Below are 26,956 nucleotides of genomic sequence, written 5' to 3'. Positions count from 1 at the left end.
GCAAAGACACTAATTCTTCCCATATTAATCTTTAAATTTAAGCCAATATTAAAAATTCCAATAATTGTGACTCTTAAAAATTTGCACCTAAAATTCATATAAGAGAATTGAATGCTAAATATTGAAGGCACATTTGAAGAAAGCAAAGAAGAAAAGAGGAATTGTCTTACCAGGTATTAAAATATATATTAAGGTATAAAGATTAGATTGGCCCCTAAGTGGTGCAAAAGTTTTGTGCTTGACTGCTAACCTAAAGGTTGGGGGTTTGATCCCATTCAGCAGTATGACAGAAAAAGAATTCTGATGATCTTCTTCTGTTAATATTACAGTCAAGAAAACTCTATGGAGCCGTTCTACTCTGTAACGCATGGGGTTGCCATAAGTCAGAATCCACTCAAAGGCAACTAACAACAAAAACTACAACAACATAGTAATTAGAACAATGTGGTATTGGCACAGAAGTAGGCAAATGAGCCAATGGAGCAGAGAGTTTGGAAAAAGACTTTTTGTATATAAAAGAGAGAAAATTTAAAATCAGTGGAGAATCAAGGGAATATTTAATATATATATGTACCTAGAACAATTATTTATCTATTCATAAGGAAAAAAGATAGTTTGGTTACACATAACACCACACAAAAAATAAATTGCAAATGGATTAAGGGCCTAAATACAAAAGGGAAAACTAATAGATTTAGAAGGAAAAGTAAATGAATATCTTTATGATATTAGAATAGAAAAAACTTTCTATAAAAGTTGTAAATATAAGTTATAATGGAAAGAATAATTATAAGGGAAACATTCTAATTGGAAACTTCTCTATGACAAATGTCATTACAACAAAGAAAAGACAAGTCATAGATTGACAGATATCTGTAACTCATATAACCAACAAAAGGTTGGTCTTCAGAGTATATAAATCTTTCAAATCAAAAAGAATTTAAAAGACAGTCAAAAGAAAAATGGGCCATAAAAGGCAATTTATAGAGAAATATGATATGACCAATAAAAAATAGAAAAATGAAAAAATGCCAACTGACCTAGTGATTAGGAAAATGTAAATTAAAATATCCAGCTACCCTTATATACTCATCTGATTGGGCAACTCTTAGAACAGTTAGTAACCTTAAGTGTTGGCAAAGACATGAATCAATGGGAACTTTGTTACTTCACTTGTATAATTAGATCCACATCAATCACCAAGGACAATTTTCAGAAACATAATATGTAATGAAAAACTTGCAGAATAATATATACAATGTATTAGCACTTTGTTGAAATGTTAAACACACTAACTCTGAGAGGGAAGAAGTAAGAAGGGATGGGGATAAAAATTTTTAAGTTTTTATAATGTTTTATTTATTAAAAAAATTAAAGCATGATATCTAAATAAAATAACACTTTAGTCTCCATGGTAGGTAAATTGTTGTCTCCTATTTTAAGCATTTTTTTTTTATTTAAAGCATTTCCATACTTAAATGCTTAATAATTTAAAAATGAAAACTATGTAATTATTTTAATATATGCCAAGTGTTTTTAATACAATAGTAAGAGTTAAGACAAAGAATATCTGAGGCATATTAGTGCAAAAGACGGACCTGGGACTCAGTGTAGGAGTTAAGAGGCTGCTTGGAAACAGTGACAGCTGAATTGACACTTGATAAAGCTCTTCAGACCATAAAGTTAAATTGCCCTTAGTGGGATTGGCAGATGAGATGCAAAGGTAAGTAGAAGTTAATCACGGGGACTTAAGTGTTGTGCTAGGGAGCCTAGACTCTCCTGGCTCTATGGAAGCCTCTTAAACAAGAGTGTAACCTAGTCTTATCTGCAATTTAGAAAGAGTGCTAGAGCTATTTTTTTGTGGAGGACGAGTTTGATAATGATGGTGGCAAAAATGAAGATGAGGAGACAAGTTAGAAGGCTGCTTAGGTAGTAGGTAGTCTAGGAAAGAGAAAAAGTACTAAGTTAAGACTGTAACAATGGGAATGGTGATACAGAAACAGTCTTGACATAAATTTCGGAGGCAAATTTGGCAAGACTTAATCATTGAATGGATGTGGGAGTTGGAAGAGAGAAAGGATTCTTGCACCAAATACCTGTGTGGATCATAGCAACAACACAGGACTGGATAATGGAGGAAAAGTAGGCTGGGAGATAGATGATGAGTTTGGTTTTAAATACATTATGTTTGGGGTGTTTGTGGGACTCACAATAGCTACATCAAGCAGACAGCAGGCTAACCAGCTGGAAACTCAGGGGAGAAGTCAAAACTGGACATGAAGGAGTCAGTACTCCAGGGAACAAGGATGAGAAATATATTACATCAGGTCAGGGTAGAGTTGATTTTAGAGGTTACGTATTTTGTCAGTTCTAATTTTCCAGGACTCACTTAAAACATTTATTGGGTCCCAAATGTGACAGCTGTATCATATGCATTATATTTTTCAAAAGATTGCCTCTGTAAAACATTTATTTACCTGCCAATCAGTTTTTGGGCACCTATATATAAAAAAAAAAATTATCATATATACCAGTTACTGAGCTAGCAGCTCTAAACATATAAATAAATTTAGTAGCTGATTTCGAAGGTCTCACAGTCTATTCAAAAACATAGGAATGGGTAGAAATTAAATTTTAAAGTGTGGTAAGTTCCAAACAGAAACATATACAAGATATAAAGGTATTACAGAGGAAAGAACAATTAATTCTATTTGTGTATGGAGCCAGGAAAGTTTACTTAGATAAAAAATGACATATGAAATTTCTTGTTAGAGGTAAAAAGAACTCTCCTTGGTTTGTGGGTGTAAGCAGTGGGGGAAGAAGAGGTATTTGGAAGGCAGAAAATAGTATAGTTCCTTGTATCAGAAGGAACCAGCTGGAGAGTTTTTAGAATGGCAATTTACTATCACCCAAGAATGAAACAGAAGAGAGACTGGTGAGGTTGGAGAAGTAGATGGAAGCTATATATGGAAACTGTATAGATATCTTTCTGCATACAATAGCTCACTTATCTAAAGGTTTTAATATAAAATCGTAGTTTTTGAATTAAGGAGGGAAAGTGAGGAAACGAGATGTCAGGTCAAAGAATTGGACATGGAAAATAAAGATTGGCGACCACATGGACAGCCAAGATCAGATTTAATCTCAGTCACAGAGTAAATGGTTTCAATAAGGGGTCATACATGTAATTCAAGCATATTTTATGCAAATTTTATGTAGCTCGACTAGTATGGATGAGTCCCCATGTCAGAAATAAGTATTCTATGTTCTGTCCCTAAATACCAATTCCTCTTGTATTCTCTTATATCTTGCTTCTTTTCCACCAGTGCTATTCCAAGCTTGTCAAATGTGCTGCTGGTACTGCACTTATTTTATGCTATCTGTTTTTCTTCACTTGACAGATTCCCAAAGGATATATTATGCTCCTTAAGTAACTAGGTCTCCATAGCAGAATTCAGTGACAGTTTTTTTTAGGTATGATTTTCAGAAAGGGCTGATGTGACAAAACCTTTTACTGTGTGTGTTACGTCTAGCAATGGCAGATACATCAACATGCTCGTCAAGCCTTTAGTACTGTACTACCTTTGCAAGATGGTTTTCCATCTCTTTCATGTCTTTTTGCATAAATACTTCCAGAACATAGGGAATCATCAGCATAGCTAAAAATTCCTAAATGATCATTGCAAGAACCTCTAAGTATGCCCACAGACTTTCTTCTGAGTTGAAGAAGTGTAACTTGAAATTCACTTCCTGACAACAAAAAGTTCTTGATAAATGAGGACCACCATTTCTGGGAGATTATTATAATGTTCACAAAAGTGTCATATTTCTCAGGAATTTTGTGTTCATACTTGATGATGAAGTTTTTCTGATCCTCTTTAAAAACAGGATAAATTTTTATTCACTTAGAAGGTATAGCAAACTTACTTGAAGGCCAAGGGATTTGGTATCTGATCTCATGATATTTCTCAGAAATTGCAATTCGAAAATAGGATTTGATGTGTGAATATGTATAAATATATAAACCCAGACCCAGTGCCGTCGAGTCAAGTAGTATTAATTGTTATTGGGAGTCCCTGGGTGGTTCAAATGGTTAGACGATTAACTACTAGCTGAAAGGCTGGCAGTTCAAACCCACCCAGAGGCACTTTGGAAGGCAGGCCTGGCAATCTGCTTCCAAAAAGTCACAACCTTGAAAACCCCATGAAGCAGCTCTACTTTGCACATAAGTCAGAACTGACTTGACAGCAACTAACAACAAGGTTAATTGTTATTAAAGTACAGAAATGTTAATCCTTACAAATTTGTAGCCTGAAAACCTATCTTAAAAGAGTAATTTTAGACCTAATACCATCTTTCAATGGCTCTAAATCTGGTGGCTATGCTCTCTCTAGGTCTGCATGTGGTCCTTTTAGGGTTGCCTTCCTGAAAACTCTCTGAGTGCTAAGTCAAATTAGCGTGGGAAGATGTTTGTGCCCCCTATTTGCACTCTTATTGTCCCTTCAAAAGACATGCTCTCCCTCCTTCAGAAGCTACTGTGCTTTATGGAAATGTTCAAGTTCTATACTTGAACTCTTCCTTAATAATAAAGCAAAACCTTTTAGCCTTTGAGTCAATTCCAACTCATAGTGACTCTACAGGACAGAGTAGAACTGCCCCATAGGGCTTCCAATGAGCAGTTAGTGGATTTGAACTGCCAACTTTTTGTTTAGCAGCATAGCTCTTAATCATTGCACCACCAGAGCTCCAATACAGCTGACTTAATTAATTTCCCCATTATCTAAGTATTTGCAGTGAGTTTGAGTTCTAAGTATTTACAACAATTATAATCTGTACCGTATAATTAAGTACTTCATTATATAGTGTTTTATAATTCACTGATTATTTTTGGGTGTCAGTCATGTCTCAGTGACACTAAACTTCTTGATGACTCTCGTAGACTTAAACTGAAGAAATGACTAACAGTTCTCACTAGTACAATTCAACAGTGCTCCATGTCACAAAAGGGCCTTTCATTCATTAATTCATTCAATGAATATTTATTGATCTCCTGCCATATGTATGCCAGGCACTGTTTTAGGGAATGGGGGTATACCAGTAAATAAGGCAAAAACAAAAAACAAACCAAAAAAAGAGCCCAAAAGCAAACAAACAATAAATGTAATACACCAGTAAATAAAGTAAAAGCAATCTATGACATCACTGAATTTAAATTCTAGTCAGGGAAGCCAGACAACAAATGAATAATTAAAATGTATGGTATGTCAGTTTCTCATAATGTTATGAGGGAAAAAAAAAAAACCACACACAGGGAGAGGTGTGTTTCAAGTGAGATAATAATAACAGATTTGTAATTTTAAACAGGATGGTCAGGGAAGGACTTACTGAGGGTATATTTGAGCAAAGACCTGCAGGCTGTAAGGTAAAGAACAATGCAGATATCTGGGGGAGGAAGCTCCTGGCAGGCTGAATGGAGTCAGGGCCACTGGGATATTGTCATGGAGCTCAATAAGTCACCCTATTTCTTAGGGACGCCATTTTTATATGTGGTCAAGAGATTTTTTTCGGGTACTCTTTAAAAACAAGACAGGTCTTCACTTACCTAGAATGTCAAGCCAGTCTTACTTAACTTAAACATTTGTCCTGTGTGAGCTTGCTTATCACTTTTACGGTAACTTTTTTTTTTTTTCCCCTAACAACACCAACTGAATGAGGTCCTCCTTTTAGGAACACCCTTTATATCCAGTGTATCTTCACACACTTGCAATTATTTATTAAATCATCTAGAATGACCTATTTAATGTATGATGCACCCACTAGAATGTAAGCTTCATGAAGGCAGAGGCCTGTTTGATTCCTGACTGCCCGTTTGACAGCAAGCATGTTGCCTGAAATAAAACACTACACACACACACAGTAAGCTGACTCACTTGATGGTAGAGGGGTCGTGGTTTATTTCTGTGTAGTGTGCAGACATAATCCTTTCTGACCAGTCACTGCCTTATTCTAATAAAACGGGGCTTGGAAGTCATTTTGAAGGAAAGAGAGATTTAATAAATGTATTTTTTTTTATGAGGACACAGGACATTTTCTGAAGATCCATGTCACTCCCACAAACACTCAAGGGGAATACCTCAACTTCGACTTCAATATCAGCATCATCATCAACAAGAAACATAGAGATAAATGTTTAGCCAGAAATACAAGTACTACTGAGCATCTATAATTTGTCAAGCATTGCTCTAAATGTGCAGGATACATAAGCGACCAAAAGAGCAAAAAGTCCTTTTCAGAGATATAACTGAGCTTATATTTTAGGGTGGGGGAGACAGACAATACCCACAGTAAATAGGTAGATTGCATCATATTGTGAAGATGGTCAATGCTATGGAGAAAGACAGAGCAGAGTAAGGGGAATTGGGAATTTCAAATAGGGTGGGCCTTATTGAGATGGTAACATTTGAAACGTCTGCGGGGGGTGATCTCAGTATGTATGCAAAGCCAAATAATGCCTGAGTGGGTCAAAAACATCAATAAAAGAGCTGAAAGGTTATTGGACTTAGGATTTAAGATTTAACTTTTCAACAAAATTAACTTCTGATTGTAACAAATCAAAGAAAATAGTTATTTTATATCATTTGCTTAGAAACATTTTAAAGTCCATTTTCAGTAAAAAATTTCAAGTTATTTGGAGATGAGATGAGAATCTTACCATTTTTACTGATGTCGAGTTCTTTAAGATTAACTAAACTAGCAATGGTGGTTGGCAGACTTGAAAGATCATTATCAGGAATACTTAGTTTTCGTAGAGCTTGACAGTTGAACAATTGCTGTAATAGAAAATAACCTTTAGTTAGATCTCAGTTTGGTTAAATTCAATCACGTGTAAACTTAGTAACAAACTTCAATTCATCATCTTTATCAATGTGGTTTAAAAGGGTAAGTTACAAAAGTTTCACCTTCCTTCGCACCCATATTTTCAGTTTTCAGACTGTTTTCTGAAACATTCCATCCCCCTGTTACCATAAAAAAAGAAAAAAAATTGCCATCGAGTTGATTCCAACTCATAGTGACCCTATAGGACAGAGCAGAACTGCCGCATAGGGTTTTCAAGGAGCGCCTGGTGGATTCAAACTGCTGACCTTTTGGTTAGCAGATGAGCTCTTAACAACTATGCCACCAGGGCTCCATTCCCCTGTTAGTGCTCATTATTCTCTGCCATCCAGACTAAAAAACCGTGGGTCATATTCTACTTTTTCTTTTTTTCCTCCTGTTTATAGTTAACATTCACTTTGCCACAGAATTCTACTAATTTTCTTTGTCTTTGAAATAATTTCTACAGTCGTCCCTTTCCCTCCATTCCCACTCAATTCTTTGTTTTTCTGCAACCAGGTGCCGTTTCATAAAGTATTATTTTCATTTTAGCAGTAAACAGTTGTTTCTATGACATGCAGGAATTACAATACATTTGAATACATGAACGCACATTTCTTTTGTGTCCCCCCACACTATTTAATAAATACCTAGTGGATAAACCATTTAACTGCTTATATTCGGTGAAAAACAAATCACTAGTGATTGGTTCATCTCTGCCATTAGTTCAAAGCATTAGGTGGAGAAAAGCTGAAAATTAAAAGCAGTGGTTGTTGACCCCAGTGTGTTTAATAATCACTTGTGCGTGAAGGTACTTGTTTAAAATATAAATTCTTGAGCCCTAACCCAAGAGAGGTACAGTAGGTTGGGATGGAGGTCAAGAATCTGTATTTTTAATTAACAGTCCAGTGAACCAGTTATTTTGGTGAAACAATAAATTAGATTTTCAGCTATGTCCATACCATTTTGACAACTGCAAGATATGAACAGCTGGATAAGAAGTCTTGATTCATTTCCGAAAGAACTGTCTTAATGAAAGATCTTTTGTTCTTAATATTTCTGATTCTGTGTTGCTGAATTTACACAGAAGTCTCCAGTATCCGTATCTGTGCACTGCAGTTTAACTACTGCTTGTTCTTACATGTAATTTATTCTTTATAGGCAACAACAATGTAGCACATAATTGTTATTTCTGAATTTATTAGCTTTAAACAACAGCAACAACAAAAGATTGTGCTGGTTGTTATTTAAGATGAAATGTGCGGTTTCTTGCTTCTGGTTAGTCATTTTTGGCTCCTTACAAAGACTACTTTCAACACTTCGTGTGGTGCTAGAATTAATTTTCAACATGCCATACAGAAATCCTGCTATTTCTTTTTATAAAACCTCAAAAAGAGAACTTTGATGGATAGCTTCCACTAACTATTAATTTTCTGTTTAAAGGAATAGGAAAACAGATAAAGGTAAAAGTTAGATTTTTTTTTTCTGGCCTCAATGGCACTGGGTGGGTATTTTTCTGTTAGGACTGTAACATCTACACACAGTGTAATTAGTTAAAAATTCATAGATTTTCAAATAATCAACTTTCTTATGACTGATTTTGGTAAGATTTTCTAAGTACTCTTTAGTCTGATAACTATAATTATTTCAAGCAATAGTCAGGCTAATGATTTTCAAAACAGAGTTTTTTTTTTAACAGAAACTCAAGTCTCATCATCTCAACTAAACTCTCAATTGCTCTAAAGAATTAGTAGAGGTCCCTCAATTCTTTTCCAATTTTACATGAAACTACATAAGGAACAAAAGATATGGAAACTTCTGAATATCCAATTGCATAGTGAATCTAAGCCTTCTTTGATATATATGCTAAGAGCAAGGGATTTGGAGTCAGACTGATGTGGGTCCAGTCCCTGTTCATCTATTCACTAGCTGTGCGATCTTGGGCAAGTTACCTAATCTTTCTGCTCCCCACCTGTTCCTTTGCCAGCAGATTGGGAAAAATAACATTAACTACTTTGAGAAGTTGTTGAGAAGATTAAATGAGCTAATATAGTTCATCAATTTTAAATACCTTATTGTTTTACATATTGTTGTTGTTAGCTGCTGCGATTTTGCCCCCGACTCATGATGACTCCATGCACACAGAATAGAACACTGCCCAGTCCTGTGCCATCCCCATGATCAGTTGTAGATGAGAATAGGGTTTTCATTAGCTGATTTTAGAATATTTCCAGGCCTTTCTTCCTAGTCCATGTTAGTCTAGAAACTCTGCTGAAACCTGTTTAGCATCATAAATACAAAAGCCTCCACTGATAGGTGGGTAGTGTCTGTGCATGAGGTGAAGGAAATCTGGGTCTCCTGCATGGAAAGGCAAGAATTCTAATACTGAACCACCATTGTCTCATTTCTCATTTTTACATATTAAAACCTGTTGCCATTGAGTTGACTCTGACTCATAGCGACAGAGTAGAACTGCCCCACAGGGTTTCCAAGGATCGGCTGGTAGATTCAAACTGCTGCCTTTTGGTTAGCAGATGAGCTCTTTACCACTGTGCCAACAGGGCTCCTTTTACAAATTAGCATCTCTGATATTTGGGATGTATCTTACAATCAAGAATAACTTACAATTTGTAAGGACTGTCTATTCCTTTCTTAGTGATAGCAAAGTAATGGTGTGTCTTATAATCCATGGCCTTAGATTTGGTAAATAAGGTACTTTTAAAAATGTAAAACTGGGTTTGGTGCATAGTTAAAGTTTGATAACTGTTAGCCTTTATTAATATTTATATGTACAGACACAGAAGCACACCTATGTAATAATCTATGTTTCCTTCTTAGCTTATGCAGTTTTTCAAGTCAGGAGTCATTCCTGATCTATCTTGGTATCAACCTGATGAAGATGAGATGAGAGTGCTAGTCACTGAGTGGGAAGCTTCGGATAGGTAAACAGTCTCTGCGGAATCTAAATTTCATGAATAGAGCAGTAAATTTCTCAGTATGAGTCTTGATTTCTATAAATTGACAAAGAAATTAAGAAGACATTTTAATGATTCTTTCAAGGTTCAAAGTTAGAATATAATTCTCCAATACAGTCAAAAAACAGAAAATATAATTAATAGATAATTAGAATAAGGTAAATGGTCATGGTTATCTTGTCCTTCATTTGCTAATGATATTTCACATTTCAAAAACAATAAAATTGTTTTGATTCTTAAAATGTTTGTGTACTAAAGTGCTCTTTTTGAGGCTAACTAAAGGAAGCAGTTTAACTGTGACAGATATTGGTTTGAAGAGTATACACTTTAAATTACTGACTCCAGAGAAAGTAAACATTCAGAACTGGAACACAAATGCTTAGATGTTTTCTTTGAGAGCTGACACAAAAAAGAAAGACCCAAAAGTTGAAAACAAAAACATATTTGGGTCTAACATGTATATTCTATAAAGTATTAGTTCATTTGTTCATTCACTCAAGAAAAACCATTTGTGGATACCATTTATAAACTAGACACTATGCTAAGTGCTTTGGACACAAAGTGAATAAGACAGAGCAAAACGGACTTCAGGTTGCTTACATGTTAATGTTTGGACAGTAAATTAAATCCAGCATGAGAAAACTATGCTGGGGTAAACATCTGGTGTAGTGGAAACACACAGGTAGCTTATTTGTACCAGATTTTGTTGATGATGTTAGTTGAGTTGGTTCATGAAATTATCTTTGGCAGAAGTGATGAAAAAATGGATCACCAAAGAGTAGGAACAAGTTAACCAGACGAAAGCTAAAGAGGGTATCATGCTGCACCATTTTTGTGCATATAATGATACTCCCAGTTCGAAGACTGTGTAACTTAAACCAGCTTCAGATATTTGCTTGTTAGTACAAGGAAACTTGAATCTTAAACTGAATGCCCCAAGTCTACAACTTTGACATGCATTAAAAAAAATATGTGTGTGTGTGTATATCTGTATGCATACACACATATATATATATATGCATGTGTATATGTATGTATGTATATACATTTATATTTATATATAATGTGTGTGTGTGAAATACCTATTATATGCTATGGTCTCTGTTCAGCACTTGAGATAAACACATGAAAATATATCATAAAATTTTCAGCAGTATGGTAGCCTAAACATTCAAAGAATAATCTCTTGGTGCAGCAAAACTATACACATACACACTCAAAACATCCCAAAACCAAAACCATTGCCATCGAGTTGAATTCCAACTCATAGTGATCCTATAGGACAGAGTGGAACTGCCCTACACAGATTCTCTGTGGGAACGTTTCTCCCATAGAGCAGGTGGTAGGTTCAAACTTTCATTTAGCAGTTGAGCACTTCACCACTGCACCACCGGGGCTCCTACACATACACACATACACATGTTCTTTTAATGCATGACTAAATTCTGGCTGTAAAGTAAGAAAATTCCTCAAATTCCAGAATAAGAAGAAAATATTGATCCACTGACTTTAAAGAGTACTAGACTTAGCTTTTGCTCTGGTGGTATCTTTTGGTCCCTGGCTTAAACCTGCGTTAATGAACATTGTAAGTAGAAAGATAGGAAGCTCTTTGGGGTCTGAACAGAATGAAAGATTGTCATAGAGACAACCACATATAGAAGTGGGGCCTCCAGTGTTAACACCCTCAGTGAGTGAACTTGAAAAAAACTGTGTACTGCAAAGAGAGTAGGTAGGGGATACTTGCTTTTTTTCAGCCTTTGCTCTGTGTGAAGTGAGAAAGAAAGAGAGGAGGAAACAGAGGGAGGGGAAGACCTAAAGGACGTCTCCACAACCTTCAAGAGTTAGTAATAAAAATACCACATTCTTGGACCAAAATGCAATTAAGTTATAAAATATTAACAGCAACCTTTAAAATATTTATCAGAAACTTCAATTTAACAACACACGGATCAGAGAAGAAATTAAGTCAATCTAGAGAAAGAAAGGTTTGCAATTTTAATGATGCTTTCAATGAATCAGCTTTGATTTTGTTGATTCTCTCTGTTGTTTTCTATTCTTTATTTCATTTGTCTCTGCTCAGATTGTTTATTTCCTTCCTTCTACTAAATCTGGTTTAGTTTGCTGTTTTATTTCTAGTACCTCAAGGTGTAAAGTTAGGTTAAATTTTGTAAAGTTGTACTTTCACTTTCATTCCTCTTTAAGTATTTTCTAAATTCTCCTGTGATATCTTCTTTTACCTGTTAGTTGTTTAATTTCCATATATTTGTGAAATTTCCAGTTTCACTTCTGTTATTAATTTATAGTTTCATTCCATTGTGGTCAGAGAAGACACTTTATATGATTTCAAACTTGTTAAATATACTGAGACTTCTTATGTGACCTAACATATGGTCTATCTTGGGGAATGATTCATAGGCACTGCAGAAGAACATGTGTTCTGCTGTTGTTGGGTAACGTGTTCTATATATGTCTCTTAGATCTAGTTGGTTTATAGTTGTTCAAATCCTCTATTTTCTTATTGATCTTCTCTCTAGATGTTTTACCCATTGTTTAAAGTCATGTGTTGAAGTCTCCAAATATTATTGTAGAACTGTCTATATCTCCCTTCAATTTTGTCACTGTTTGCTTCATATATTTAGGGCCCTGATGCTAGGAACATATACTTTTATGTTGCTGTTGTTAGGTGCTGTCGAGTTGGTTCCAAATCATAGTGACCCAATGTACGAAATACTGCCTGGTCCTTCACCATGCTCACAATCATTGTTATGCTTAAGCCCATTGTTGCAGCTACTGTGTCAATCCATCTCCTTGAGGGTCTTCCTCTTTTCCTCTGACCCTGTACTTTGCCAAGCATAATGTCATTCTCCAGGGACTGATCCCCCCTGATAACATGTCCAAAGTATATAAGATGCAGTTTCATCATCCTTGCTTCTAAGGAGCATTCTGGTTGTACTTCTTCCAAGACAGATTTGGCAGTCCATGATATATTTAATACTCTTTGCTAACACCACAATTCAAAGTCATCAATTCTTCTTCAGTCTTCCTTATTCATTGCCCAGCTTCAGCATGCATATGATGTGATTGAAAATACCATGGTTTGGGTCAGGCACATCTTAGTCTTCAAGGTGACATCTTTGTTTTTCAACGCTTTAAAGAGGTCCTTTGCAGCAGATTTGCCCAATGCAATGCATCTCTTGATTTCTCGACTGCTGCTTCCATGGCTGTTGATTGTGGATCCAAGTAAAATGAAATCCTTGACAACTTCAATCTTTTCTCCATTTGTCGTGATGTTGTTTATTGGTCCAGTTGTGAGAATTTTTGTTTTCTTTATGTTGAGGTGTAATCCGTACTGAAGGCTGTGGTCTTTGATTTTCATCAGTAAGTGCTTCAAGTCCTCTTCACCTTCAGCAAGCAAGGTTGTGTCCTTTGCATAACACAGGTTGTTAATGAGTCTTCCTCCAATCTTGATGCCCCTTTCTTCTTCATACAGTCCAGCCTCTCAGATTATCTGCTCAGCATAGAGATTAAACAGGTATGGCAAAAGGATACAATGCTGACACATACTTTTCCTGACTTTAAACCAATCAGTATCCCCCTTGTTCTGTTCAAACAACTGTCTCTTGATCCATGTAAAAGTTCCTTATGAGCACGATTAAGTGTTCTGGAATTCCTATTCTTTGCAATGTTATCCATAGTTTGTTATGATCCACACTGTCCTATGCCTTTGCAGAGTCAATAAAACACAAGTAAACATCCTTCTGGTATTCTCTGCTTTCAGCCAGGATCCATCTGATATTATCAATGATATCCCTGGTTCCACATCCCCTTCTAAATCTGCCCTGAATTTCTGGCAGTTTCCTGTCAATGTACTGCTGCAGCCACTTTTGAATGATTTTTGGCAAAATTTTATTTGCACTGATATTAATGATAAAAAAATTGATATTAATGATACTGTTTAATAATTTCTGCATTTGGTTGGATCACCTTTCTTCGGAATAGGCATAAATATGGATCTCTTCTAGTCAGTTGGCCGGGTAGCTGTCTTCCAAATCTCCTGGCATACATGAGTGAGCGCTTCCAGAGCTGCATCCGTTTGTTGAAACATCTCAATTGATATTCCATCAATTCCTGGAGCTTTGTTTTTCACCAATGCCTTCAGTGCAGCTTGGACTTCTTCCTTCAGTACCATCAGTTCCTGATCATATGCTACCTCTTGAAATGGTTGAACGTTGGCCAATTCTTTTTGTATAATGACTCTGTGTATTCTTTCCATCTTCTTTTGATGGTCCCTGCATTGTTTAATATTTTCCCCATTGAATCCTTCACTATTGCAACTTGAGGCTTGAATTTTTTTCAGCTTGAGAAATGCTGAGTATTGTCTTCCCTTTTGATTTTCTATCTCCAGCTTTTTGTATATGCCATCATAATACTTTACTTTGTCTTCTATTAGTTCTTTTACTTCATCATTTCTTCCTTTTGCTTTAGCTACTCAACATTCAAAAGCAAGTTTCAGAGTCACTTCTGACATCCATTTTGGTCTTTTCTTCCTTTCTTGTCTTTTTAATGACCTTTTACTTTCTTCATTGATGACGTCCTTGATGTCATTCCACAACTCATCTGGTCTTTGCTCATCAGTGTTCAACGCATCAAATCTATCCTTGAGATGGTCTCTAAATTCAGCTGTGCTGTACTCAAGGTTGTACTTTGGCTCTCATCGACTTGTTCTAATTTTCTTCAGATTCAACTTTACCTTGCATATGAGCAATTGATGGTCTATTCCGCAGCTGGCCCCGGCCTTGTTCTGACTGATGATATCGAACTTTTCCATCATCTCTTTCCACAGATGTAGTCGATTTGATTCCTGTGTATTCCATCTGGCAAGGTCCACGTGTATAGTCAACATTTATGTTGGTGAAAAAAGGTATTTGCAATGAAGAAGTCATTAGTCTTACAAATTTTAATCAGACAATTTCTGGCACCGTTTCTGCCACCAAGTCCATATTTTCCAACTACCGATCCTTCTTCATTTCCGCTTTTTGTATTCCACTCACCAGTAATTATCAACGCATCCTGATTGCATGAATGATCAATTTCAGACCAAACAAGCTGATTAAAATCTTCAGTTTCTTCATCTGTGGTCTTAGTGATTGGTGTGTAAATTTTAATAATAGTCATATTAACTAGTCTTCCTACAAGCATAGGGATATTATCTTATCACCACAGCCTTGTATTTCAGGATACATCTTGAAATGTTCTTTTTGACTACGAATGCAACACCATTCCTGGCATAGTAGACCATATGAATGTCCAATTCAAAATTACCAATACCAGTCCATTCCAGCTCACTAATGCCTAGGATATCAATGTTTATGTGTTCCACTTCATTTTTGACGTTTTCAATTTTCTATATTCATACTTTGTACATTCCATGTTCTGATTATTAACGGATGTTTGCAGCTGTTTCTTCCTATTTTGAGTCGTGCCACATCAGCAAATGGAGATCCAGCAAGCTTGATTCCATTCACATCATTAAGGCCAACTCTACTTTGAGGAGGCAGCTCTTCCCCAGTCATCTTTTGAGTGCCTTCCAACCTGGGGCGCTCGTCTTCCGCACTGTATCAGACAACATTCTGCTGCTATTCATAAGGTTTTCACTGGCTAATGCTTTTGAGAAGTAGACTGCCGGGTCCTTCTTCCTAGTCTGTCTTAGTCTGGAAGCTCAGCTGAAACCTGTCTGCCAGGGTTGACCTTGTTGGTATCTGAATACTGATGGCATAGCCTCCAGCAACACAGCAACACACAAGCCCTCACAGTACGACAAACTGACAGACACTTGGGCAATATACAGTTACAGTTGTTATATATTCTTGATGAAGTGACCTTTTATCATTATATAATGTCCTTTTTATCTCTTGTAACAGTTTTTTTATTAAAGTCTGTTTTGTCTGATATTAATATAGCCACCTCAGCATTCTTCTGACTGTTATTTACATGGAATATTTTTTCCATCCTTTCGCTTTCATCCTATTTGTTTCTTTGAATCTAAACTGTCTCTTGTACACACCACATAGCTAGAACATGCTTTCTTATGTATTCTGCCAATTTCTGTATTTCGTTTAGAGTTTAATCCATTTACATTTAAAGTAGATACCAATAAGGAAAGACTTTCTCCATTTTGCTGTTTGTTCTTTTTTCTTTTTTTGTAGTAAGCCATTTTGATTCCTTTCTCATTTTCTATTGTGTGTATTTTAAAATATTTCTTTGTGGTTACCATGAGGATTACATTCAGTATCCTAAAAGTGTAACAAATTAGCTCAAATTCATACCAACTTAACTTCAATGAACAAACAAACAACAACAACAAAAACCATTGCCATTGGGTCAATTCTGACTCATAGCAACCTTATACGACAGAGTAGAACTACCCCATTTGGTTTCTTATTTGTTTGTTTGGGCTAGATTTTAAAATATATTATCTCTACTTCTTACGACAATCTTTCAAGATAGGTATTATTATCCCATTTTACAGATGAGAAGACTCAGGAGGTAACTTTCACAAGGTCATATAGCTAGGAAGTGCCAGAGTCAACATTCAAATTCAGTTCTATCGGGGAACAAAATGGTTTCCACTGCCTCCTCTGCACCATCAGATCTGTGCTTTGGAAAGATAACAGTGGCAGCCGACAACAGTGTGGTGGCTGCTCGGAGGGACAATAAATGAGGCAGGGGAGCAATCATGAAAATCCCAGAAAAATTAAGGAAGAAGACTCAAATTCGGTGACTATCTATTGATGATGAGGACCTAAATTAGAGTAAATGCGAGTATATATTAAAGCATTTTGTTAACCGTAAAGTGCTGTATAAATGTAAACTATTATAATTTAATATAGTATTTTATTATCACCTTTATATTCAGGCTTTGAATATTTAGGACACTATAAAAATGTCATGAATGTGAATGACTGTATCTCAGTACATAGATCCTTAGAAGAAATAAGAAAATACTTATATTTTTCCCCTTAAGTAAAAAAGCATTGATTGCTTTTAATAAAAAAAAAAATAAATAACCTTTTCCTGAAAAGTTTCATATAAAATCGTAAATATTCTACAAGAGGGTTATTGATACCACATGTTGGCAAAGGTAGATTCCAGAAGTGAAAAGGACTGATTGCTTAATGAGCTGGCATCACTGAATGGCTGGTTTCTTAGAAGTTCTTTCTTTGAATCCTTCTAATAGTGTTCAGGCCATAGTGTTTTCAAGTTCACTTGAAAACTGTTTCAAAGAAATAATTACTTTTGTGCTTTTTAATAAAATGTTAGAAGTCATTCGTTTAATACAAGCATTAATTATCTTTAGTTAGCAAAGAGCCAACTTTTAGAAATAATAGAGTGACATAACAGTTTCACACATACAGTTGGTCAAATTGCAAGCTCCTATGTATGACATTCATTTAGTCTTTTCCTCCCTCCTTCCGTCCATCCCTCTCTTCCTTTCTCCTTTTGTTTCTTCTTCTTCCCTTCTTTCTTTGACATGTCCCTTTCTCCTTGACTACTTTATTCAAAGAGCACCTGTTGCAAATATACTCAGTGACAGGTGGTACAGTGCCAGAACTCAAAAATGAATAGCAAAGAATCCCCTCCTCAAGTACCCAGTCAGTGGTTATAAATACAGAAAATAATTAAAATACAATATAATGACTAACAAATACTGTAACAGAGAAAGGCCTTTGCAAAGTGTATTTAGTGCATAAGGCCATGAGTAAAGACATAGAATCATAAAAATAATGGTATGGTTTCAATGCAACCAAAAGTTTGGCATAGCTTGGTCACTGGATATGTGTCAGGCAATGTCATGTCTATTAGATGTTTTAGAACCAGATTCTGTACAATCGTCAATGCCAGCTATGATTTTTGGATTTGATCTTTTAAACCAACATTTTTTCAGAATTTGTATGTCTTAGAAAGGAGGCCATGGATCCAAAAGTACCTCCTGGAGAATTTCTTGCAAAATAAACATCCCTAGACCTTGCCTTTAACCTAGAGAATTCAAATGTGTAGATTTCTCTGAAGTTGTTCTATACTGCTCCCTGCACAGTAACCTTCACCCCCTTAAATGTTTCTAAGCAGGGACGTGACTTACTCAGATTTTTGTTTTCGAGAAACAACTGCTACCTGTGACCAGAAGTAGGCAGGTAGGATACCACAGAAAACACTCAGATGAACATTAATAAGACCCTTAGTTAAGGTTCTGTCAGTCGGGGTGAGGAAGGAGACACATTTAAGAGGAGAAATCATTAAGACTTGGTACCAGTAGTATATGGGCAAAGAAGTAAAGATTCCACGGCTAAATAAGATGTATGGTTTCAATAGCAGTGGTGATATGAGGCTGATATGGGGAGGTGTGGGCTGAACAAGTGATGATTAAAGCTAGAGGAAAAGGGAAAATTATAATCTTCCTAGTACACTTTAACAATACCGAATGTGCTACAGCAAAGAGCTCTTTTCTTTCCTATAGAAAGATGGCAACTACAATAAATACTCAGCCATTTATCCCACAAAACAATAAATATCACTGCTGTTGTTTTTAAAATACAGATCTTTTCAGCAGCAATTTGTACAAAGACGTCATTGAATCATTCCTGTCCTTAGAACAGCAAAGTTATTTTAGTGTTTGTCATTGTCATGGAAGGAAGGGAATATATCTGTTTTATTGGAATAACAGCTTCCAATTTGAATACACAAAGCATAGCACATGGCCATATCTATTGTACTTGATAATGATTTGCATTAAAAAATTAAAAATGAAAATGTTTTTTTTAATTTAGATGTCCATGATTACTTGATGGTAGCAAGCTAATAACACCCAGAAAGGAAATGGAAAAAATGGAAGCTGAACGTGAAGGTACAGCTTTAAAAGTTCTTAATTTTGACCAAGCATCATTGTTTCTAGGCTTTGGAGCAGATTACTAATATGTCTATTATACTCAAGACAATGCTCTGTGTGTGTGTGTGTGTGTGTGTGTGTGCTTGTGCATATGGGTGTGTTTTGGGAGTTTCCTTTTTTTTGCTTTTTTGGTAACTATTGGTTGGTAAAATTTTTGGTTCTATGACATTTACAAATGTTTTGGTTTTGTCTATAGACAGTAAACAATGTGGTGTGTGAACAATTGGGTTAAATGGCATTAATCTACACTTTCACTCTAATATACACTGGTAGGTTTTGGTTGTCTATGCTGGAATCCACTCAACGGCAATAGGTTTGGTTTTGGTTTGGTTTATGCCCTTATCAGTTGTGGATAACTAAAGGCCTAACCTCTGTTGACTAACCCTGCCAAGGTCAGAGAACCAAAGAAAACATGGCTCATGTTATAGCTGGTATCCCTTTTCCACTTATGGTAATAATGGAAAGATCATAAACTTTGGGATCAGACAGACCTAGATTTGAATTCTGCCTCCACCATTAACTAGTCATGCACTATTAGAAAAGTTTCATAAGTTTTATCTAAAGTTCAATTTTCTTGTTTAAAAAGCACAATTACATTGTCTCCTATTTTTGTCTTCAGCAATGCACTCTGCCAGGTAGACTTCCCCTGATTCCCCAGCAAAACAGGATTAGTTATGACTCTTCCATGTGTTCATATAATCCTGAGTACATATTTTTATAATCCACTGTCACAAAATTATGTTATAGTTATTTAGGCTGCAAATGTTCAGTTAGAGCCAACTTTGGACCAAACACTGTGCTAGTTCCTGTTGAAGCAAAAGTGAATTACACCTAGTGGAATATTCTGGCAATAGAGGCAGACACATAACGATGTTCTTCTTCTTCAACCAGTTTCGCTGGAATACAGTCCTAAGTCAACAAACTGTGTACTGAATGAATAATTACGACAGGTTTGGTAAGTGCAATTGTAGAATTGCACACATGGTAATGTGGAGGCACAGAGGTGAGTTAAATAACTGTGCCAGTGAGTGAAGAATGAAAATGGCAGGAGGAGATAACAGCTAAGATGAATCTTAACATAGTTTACCAGGCAGAGGAAACAGCATGAGCCTAGAGGCAAGGAAGAATTTTGTAGTTCAGGAACACTTCATGTGAGACAAGAAGCAAGTGATTGAAGAGGTAGGCCTTAGCCAGACAAGGAGGGGTCTCATAGAAGCATTGTATGCTAAATTCCGTGGTCTTTTCCTGTGAGATGAGAGAAAGGGAAAAGCTCTAATCATATTTACACTTGGATAGATCGCTCTCGGCTGTCTGACGAATAATTGGAGGGGGAAAAAAAGGCTGGTTTAACATATATCAATTAGGAGATTCTTCCAGCAGTTCTGCCAAGGTTGATGAGACCTAACAAAGTCCCTGGTCATAGAGTGGAGAGTTGAGATTTCAGAGATATTTAGGAGGCAAAATTGACATAACTTGGCTGTTGATTTGATGTGGAAGGTGAGCAAGTGGATGACACTTAGGGTCCTGGTAAGGGGACTGAATGGATAATTACCAACTGAGACAGAGAAGGCAGGATGGGCGGCAGGTTTCAAAGGGGGAAAGTAGACTTTTGAGTTTGAATATGTAAGTGGATTCAGAAAGTATGTATAAATCTGATGATTGAGGGATGGGGTGAGCTGGCATCATAAATTCATGAGTCATCAGAGCAGTACCTGAAAACATGAGTATGAAGGAATGTGATATCTGGGGAAGAATGGGATGATCAAGAAGCACTGCCCCTGAGCCCCTTGCCCTTTGAAGTTGTTCTTGTGGAAGTCATGAATAGAACTTCATTGCCCAGTCTAACGTATTATCCAGTTCCTGCCTTACTTGGCCTTGCTGTCCCATTTGAAAATCCCATGGCTCCTTCCTCCACTCGCTCAGTTTCTGCGACTTCTTTTTTTCTAACTAGTGAATCCTTACTTCCGTCTGTTAGAATTCCCATGCCTTATATCTCTCTGCCTTGGCCCTGCTCCATTTCTTCCCAGAGTTAGGGTTTCTCTGCAGGCTGGGTGGCAGTGCTTTGCTCTCAATGACAGAAGCAGCTATCTTTAATGGCATTGGTAAATTAATGTGATAAATGCATATTACAAGCTTTTATGTAGTCAAGTCTTAATTACTTAGAACAAAGAAAGAGAACTTTTAGTCCTATTAAAGGCCACTGACATACAGAAAAGACTCAGTTGAGGACCACAGGAGTTAAATTCGACATAATTAACCTTTATTGCCACTACAAAAAAAGGAAACAAAATCTTTAATTCATCCACTCAAAATTTAAAGGAAGCAGAAAACTCTTGGTTTAGGCAATAAATACTACACACACACACACTCAAATGAAAGTCAACAGCAAGGCTACATTGTTGCCAGGAAAGCCAGAAGCAGTAAAAAGTTTATAAAGAGATGAAATATTGGAATTTCCTTTAATCTCTGATGGATCAAGACTTAATTTATTGTTTTTTTGGGTTCAGTATGAAAACAATAGTCTCTTTTCATAAAAAGTATAAATATCCCTATGATTTTATTAAAATTAGTTTCCATATAAATTTTGGAAAAACAGGTATCTTCAAAAGACTTTCTTTTTTTATCACTGTTATTTTGAAAAGAAGGTGACTTCTTTTCTGAAAAGTGGATTATCATTTCTCATTTTATAGAAAATGCCTACTATTTTCTGTTCTTTAGGATATTGCAGCTAATAACATACTGCCATTTGTTAAAGGTTTATATCTCCCTAGGTCCCATACTCACACTTCACATACATTATGTTATTTAACCTATAACAATGAAGAAGAATTACCATGAGATCAGTAAAAGAAATAAAGTGCAGGTATACAGTACTGAAAGATAGTCATTATTATCTCCATTTCACCACGGGGGAGAAACTGAAGTTAAGAACTTACCCAAGCTAGGATTCAAATGCAAGTTGACTCTAAAACCTCAGTGCTTTCCACTAAAGCAGACACTTGACTTCTAACTGTTCCTTGTCTCTGCAACTAGAGACTCTTGTAGAATTGTGGAGCTGACCTTTGAAATGAAGTAATACTAGCTAACTATTACTCTATTTGGGGGATTACTCTATACCCTGGACTGCCAGAAGAATGAACAAATCTGTCTTGGAAGAAGGACAGCCTTCAGAATACTCATTTAAAACAAGGATGGCGAGACTTTGTCTCACATACTTTGGACATGGTATCAGGAGGGCTAGTCCCTGTAGAATGACACCATGGTTGGTAAAATAGAGGGTCAGTGAAAAAGAGGAAGACCTTCAACAAGAGGGATTGACACAGTGGCTGCAACAATAGGCTAAAGCATAAGGATTCTGAGGATGGCAGAGGACCAGGCAGCATTTCGTTCTGTTGTACATAGGGTTGCTATGAGTCAGAACTGACTAGTTGACACCTCACAACGATAACAACAGCTAGCTGGCCACAAATTTGAGCTTACATTATTTATATCCTTTGCTTCTTTCTTACCATGTTTCAGCATTTGAGAAACTATTTATGATTTCTGACGATTAGTCCAAGGCCTCTTAATGTTTTCTACAAAAGCATCTCTAACAACAGAATAGAGTGAATAGGATTTTTTTTATCTATGCAACTCAGATGAATTTTGTATTGGATTACATGAAATATTCATGTTTCTCTCTTAGAAATCATTTAATTAATTGTCATTCTAGAAAGATGTACAGCATGTATGCTATAGTACATCCTAACTCACAGTCTCATACAGCTCTACAAACTTTTGGAAGCAAATGTTCACATAAAAATGATGATTTTTTATATATGACTAGAGGCCAGTTCTGTCGAAGATCAATTTATAACTCTGATGTAATCCATATTCCTATAAAAAATTGAGACTGACTTCACTTCCAAGGAATCTTAGTAAAGAAATGAATCTCCCACTGGTTCTAAATCTTATTGAACATTCCACTATCGCAGCAATTTGGACTCACTTCTAGAATGAAGTCAGTCTCTAGGGAGCTGAATGTAGATTTTTTTTCTCCAGAGTGCAACACATTATCAAGTCACGTGCTGAGGACTGACCCAGGAAATGAAAGACATTAAAACATGTAATAATCAGTAATCAACTATTACAAGACTCATTGAAAAGGACAGCAGAAATCAACACCCCTTGAGGAAGTTAAATTTGTACTTTTTATGTTAATCTATGGAATTGAAATTTTATAATTTACTTGGGTATTGAACATGTTATCTTTATCAGAGTGTCTTATAGATCATTTTCAAAAGGAAGTACTAATTCCCTCAGATTTGGTCAGATCTATCAAAGGATGAGCTGGCCTCTTCTCATCCAGCTCAATTCTCTTTCTTTCTCATTTTTCAAAAATAATTTTTATTTTTATAAATGTACTACATGAGTTCTTTGTTCTCTCATTCACACCCCATAATCCCTCTTTTAGAAGGGTGGTTAGTTTCCATCTTTTACCTGTTACTTCTTGTATTTTCTTCGATATTGCTAAAGAATATGCATGTATTTCTACTTCTTGTTTTGTCCATTGTAGACATCATCTGTGTGTTTTATATCACAGAAAAGCCGCATCGCCTATCACCACCACTATCATTATCACTTTCTTCTTCCTCATCTTCCCAACATTGTTACATCTGAACTTTTGGTTAAATCAGTTGTCAGTGCTGACACTAATAATGTTTATTTGTACAACAAGCTTGCTTTTGACTCACAAAGCAGTTATTTTCTGAAGTTGCCTCATTTTTTATTTGGCTTTCTACACATTTTCTTTTTAAGGTGCCTGTCTTTTTTTTTTTTTTTTTATCTTTCCTCCTGCTATGGCATAGTTTCTGTGAGAGTAAGAACTCTTGATCTTGTGCAATATCTCCAGCACCTAGAAGAGTGTCTGCACATAATTGGTACTCAGGAAGTGTTTGTTAAATCAATGAAGAAATCAATGAATATATTCTACCTAAAATTTGGGATTTTTAGTACCATTTTCCCCCAAAAAAGGCAATAAAAATTATCAACTGGATTGTTTAATCTGATTTTAATGTAGGCTGATATGTGGATGAGACTTAGAACTAAGTGATGGCATGAACATGTCTTCAGCTCAAAGACTGTAAAACAGTTCAAAAACTGACCGGTATACCACAGGTGTGCCAGTTACTCACTGGCACAGATAATTAAGAGTTGTTGATACTATAAACTTTTGAAATAGTAAAACCTATTAAGCACAAAAGGGAATCTGAACAAGAAAAAAATTATCTAATACTTTCCACAGTTACTCCTCTGCATTTTTACTCATCTGCCCTTCATCTGACTTTGCCTTGGGTCTCTTGACAATCTACCTACATTGTTTAGTTATTGAAAAAATAACTTCATTTTAATTCCAAAATAATTTTAGTTAAAAAAAAAAAAACAGATTTGGAGAAAGATGCTTCAGGCAAGTGATTAAATAGTCAAAGTTTGATTACTTATGTATCTCTTATGCATAAACTGGGCTGGGATGCATAAACGTGTGACACTTATTTTTCTGGACACAGTTTTAAATATGCAGATAAACTCTGTACTTTTGGCACTGGAAGACAAAATAATGCACCCTGGAAAATGCTGGGAGGCAGCGTTAAAAAAGGCCTTTCTCCACCCACTCACTCACCATTATTTCAGCCCAGGATCTAAAGAGAATGCTCCATAGGTATAGGTAAAATGTTAATGTTATGAATAATTCCAAGTCTCTGGAAGACAAATTCTTAAGGGAATTAATTATCTGTCAGTGTGAAATGAAAAAAAACTATGAGGCAACTTTATTAAACAAGTGGCAGTTTTTATGTTCTACATTTGCAAATTAGGCCGTGTTTAATCTAGAACAAGTCATTTCGTATTTCTCAGTCATGACAATTGTTTAATCAGCAACTATGGTGATAGAAGTAGTTTCTTTCAATTTAAAAGGATTCCTTTGAGTAGAAAAAAAAATAATGATCTTTCAAGTTTTGAGAAACTAAAAATCACAACTGTGAATTGGCATCTCAAAATGCATCACTCTAAAGTTCTCCTCCAGTGAGTTCCTTTCATCTCATTAGACTGCTCACAAATGAGCAATTGCCCTTGATTTCGAATAATTTTATTTAAAAGCCTGGGAAAAAACATGCCCTTGGACTCCTAAATCTTAAATACAAAATATATCAATGAAGGAAAGGGAGAAAGAATCAACAAAACAGATGATATATGACATACAGATTACCTTCCTTTTAAGGACACCCGTATTGTACATTATTTAGGGAGGTAGTTGAAATTTGGATCTTGAACAAACGTCATGGTTACACGGGGGTGGTTGGAGGTTGTATTCTTCACAAGAGCTGTGGTGTATCTCCCAGGCTGCCACAGTGCTGTGAATTCTTTCTGTGTTGCAATCTAGAACTCCCTTGGTTCCTGTCCTTTTCCCTTATAAAGTTCTTTAGAATACTATTAATTTTATGGGCTCCAGATACAGTCCCGATAAATATTTATCTTTACCTAATATGGTCGATTGATTTATGCGGCCTACAATTAAAAAAAAAAAAAAAACCTGACTCATATTAAATAGTGAACCCATAGCCATTTGTTAGCCAATCTCAATTTTTAAAAAAGTTATTGTAGTGCTGTATTTGTCTTTATATTAAATAAGTAATCATTAAACATACTCTATTATCAAAACAAGCCACTTAACTCAAAATGTATTAGATCAGTTTGCTGTTTTCAAAGGGCTTTCATATACTTTATATTTGATCCTCACAGTAACCCTAGGAGTTGGGCAAGAACACATTTGTTCTGTAGCATTTACTGCAGATGAAGAAGCTAAGGCTTAAAGAGGCTAAATAATGTGCCCGAGGCCACATGACTAACAAGTGTAAGAAACTGGGCTAAACCCAGGTCTTTTCATTCCAGTACTCTTTAGATTGTACTACAGTAATTCTATGGCAATAATCAATAGCTATAATCACTACTCTATTTGTCAAAATGCTTCCCCCTATTGTTTATCATTTTTATCCATTTAAAAAGAATCTTAAACTAGTCGATCATAAAACATTAAATATGGAAGAAATTTTAGAAAATTTATTCCTCCCCTTACCCCAACACATGTTTAAAAGGTACCCTCTGTAATATGCCTGGTTTGATTGCTTCTAGAGCCAGAAAGCACATTCCTTTATTTGAGAAAATATTGTGTGACAGCTCTAATTTATATGGATAAAGTGCTGGGAGTCTGAGAGGAAGCAAAAATGCAAACAGTGCACTGAGTAAACTGTAGTTACTTATAGAGTATGGAAGAGCAACACAAATTATTCCATCTCACCCCAGTTCCCAGGATCAGCGTTAAAAAACAACAAAAACCTGTTAAATGAGGGATTTTTATTTTCTGTGTCCTGTGCGGATCTGCTCCAAGTTTCTCCTTCCTTCCTCACCTCCGTCCACTGCCAGATAATAGCTTAATGATGGGAGCCATTTATGCTAATGTTTTATAGCGACAACTTAGAACCTTAATACTGGTTAACACAATTGAATTGTAATAGAAATCTTCAAGATATGTAAGTAAGCCTAAATTTTTCTTGGAGGAGACAAATGGTGGTCGTGGTGGTGAGGGTGTTATTTTGTATAAGATGATGGAGAAAACCTTCTTGGATATGATGATGAACAGAGGTCTGAAGGAAATGAAGAAGCAAGCCATGTGCAAAAGCAGTCCTGGCAGAGGAAAGAGCAGGGACAAAGTGTCTGGGGAGAGAGCTTGCTTGGCATTTTCGTGTTGGCTTGGCCCAAATAGTTCCAACACAGTTGTCTTAGCCCATTTGCTGGTCTTTACCTTGGAGCTCTATTTTAGCTGCTGGCTGCTGGCATGATTCAAGTGTATTTTTATTGCTCATTATTTTCTGAAAAGTCAGTGAAGATTTCCGCCATTTCATGGGCCAGTGACTGGAACCAGGCCATGACAAAAGTTTCACCAGTCTAAAACATCCCTCTTTAATAAATTCCTGACTGTTTCCATTGGCTGATTGCTGTTTCCACTACACAGCCCTGCATAAATGGCCAACATGGAATATTGAGCACCCTGCAACTATCTTCTTGCAGCACTGGCTTGCCTGTCACTGGCTTCCCAACATCTGCTTTCTTCCCAGGAGAAGCAAGTATA

General features: G+C 36.0%; 1 protein-coding gene across 1 annotated transcript in view; it reads right to left on the bottom strand.

Annotated features, from left to right (window-relative positions):
* LRRC7 (leucine rich repeat containing 7) overlaps positions 1-26,956 on the bottom strand; it is a 617,060-nt gene that overhangs the window by 315,003 nt on the left and 275,101 nt on the right. The window contains exon 4 of the mRNA XM_049879569.1: positions 6,713-6,830. Coding sequence (XP_049735526.1) covers positions 6,713-6,830 — 118 coding nt within the window. The remainder of the gene's footprint in view (positions 1-6,712; positions 6,831-26,956) is intronic.

This window comes from Elephas maximus, chromosome 3 (genome assembly GCF_024166365.1).
Source record: "Elephas maximus indicus isolate mEleMax1 chromosome 3, mEleMax1 primary haplotype, whole genome shotgun sequence".
Lineage (NCBI taxonomy): Eukaryota > Metazoa > Chordata > Mammalia > Proboscidea > Elephantidae > Elephas > Elephas maximus.
The sequence above is the reverse complement of the archived record's forward strand: the minus strand, read 5'-3'. Positions and strand labels throughout refer to the sequence as shown.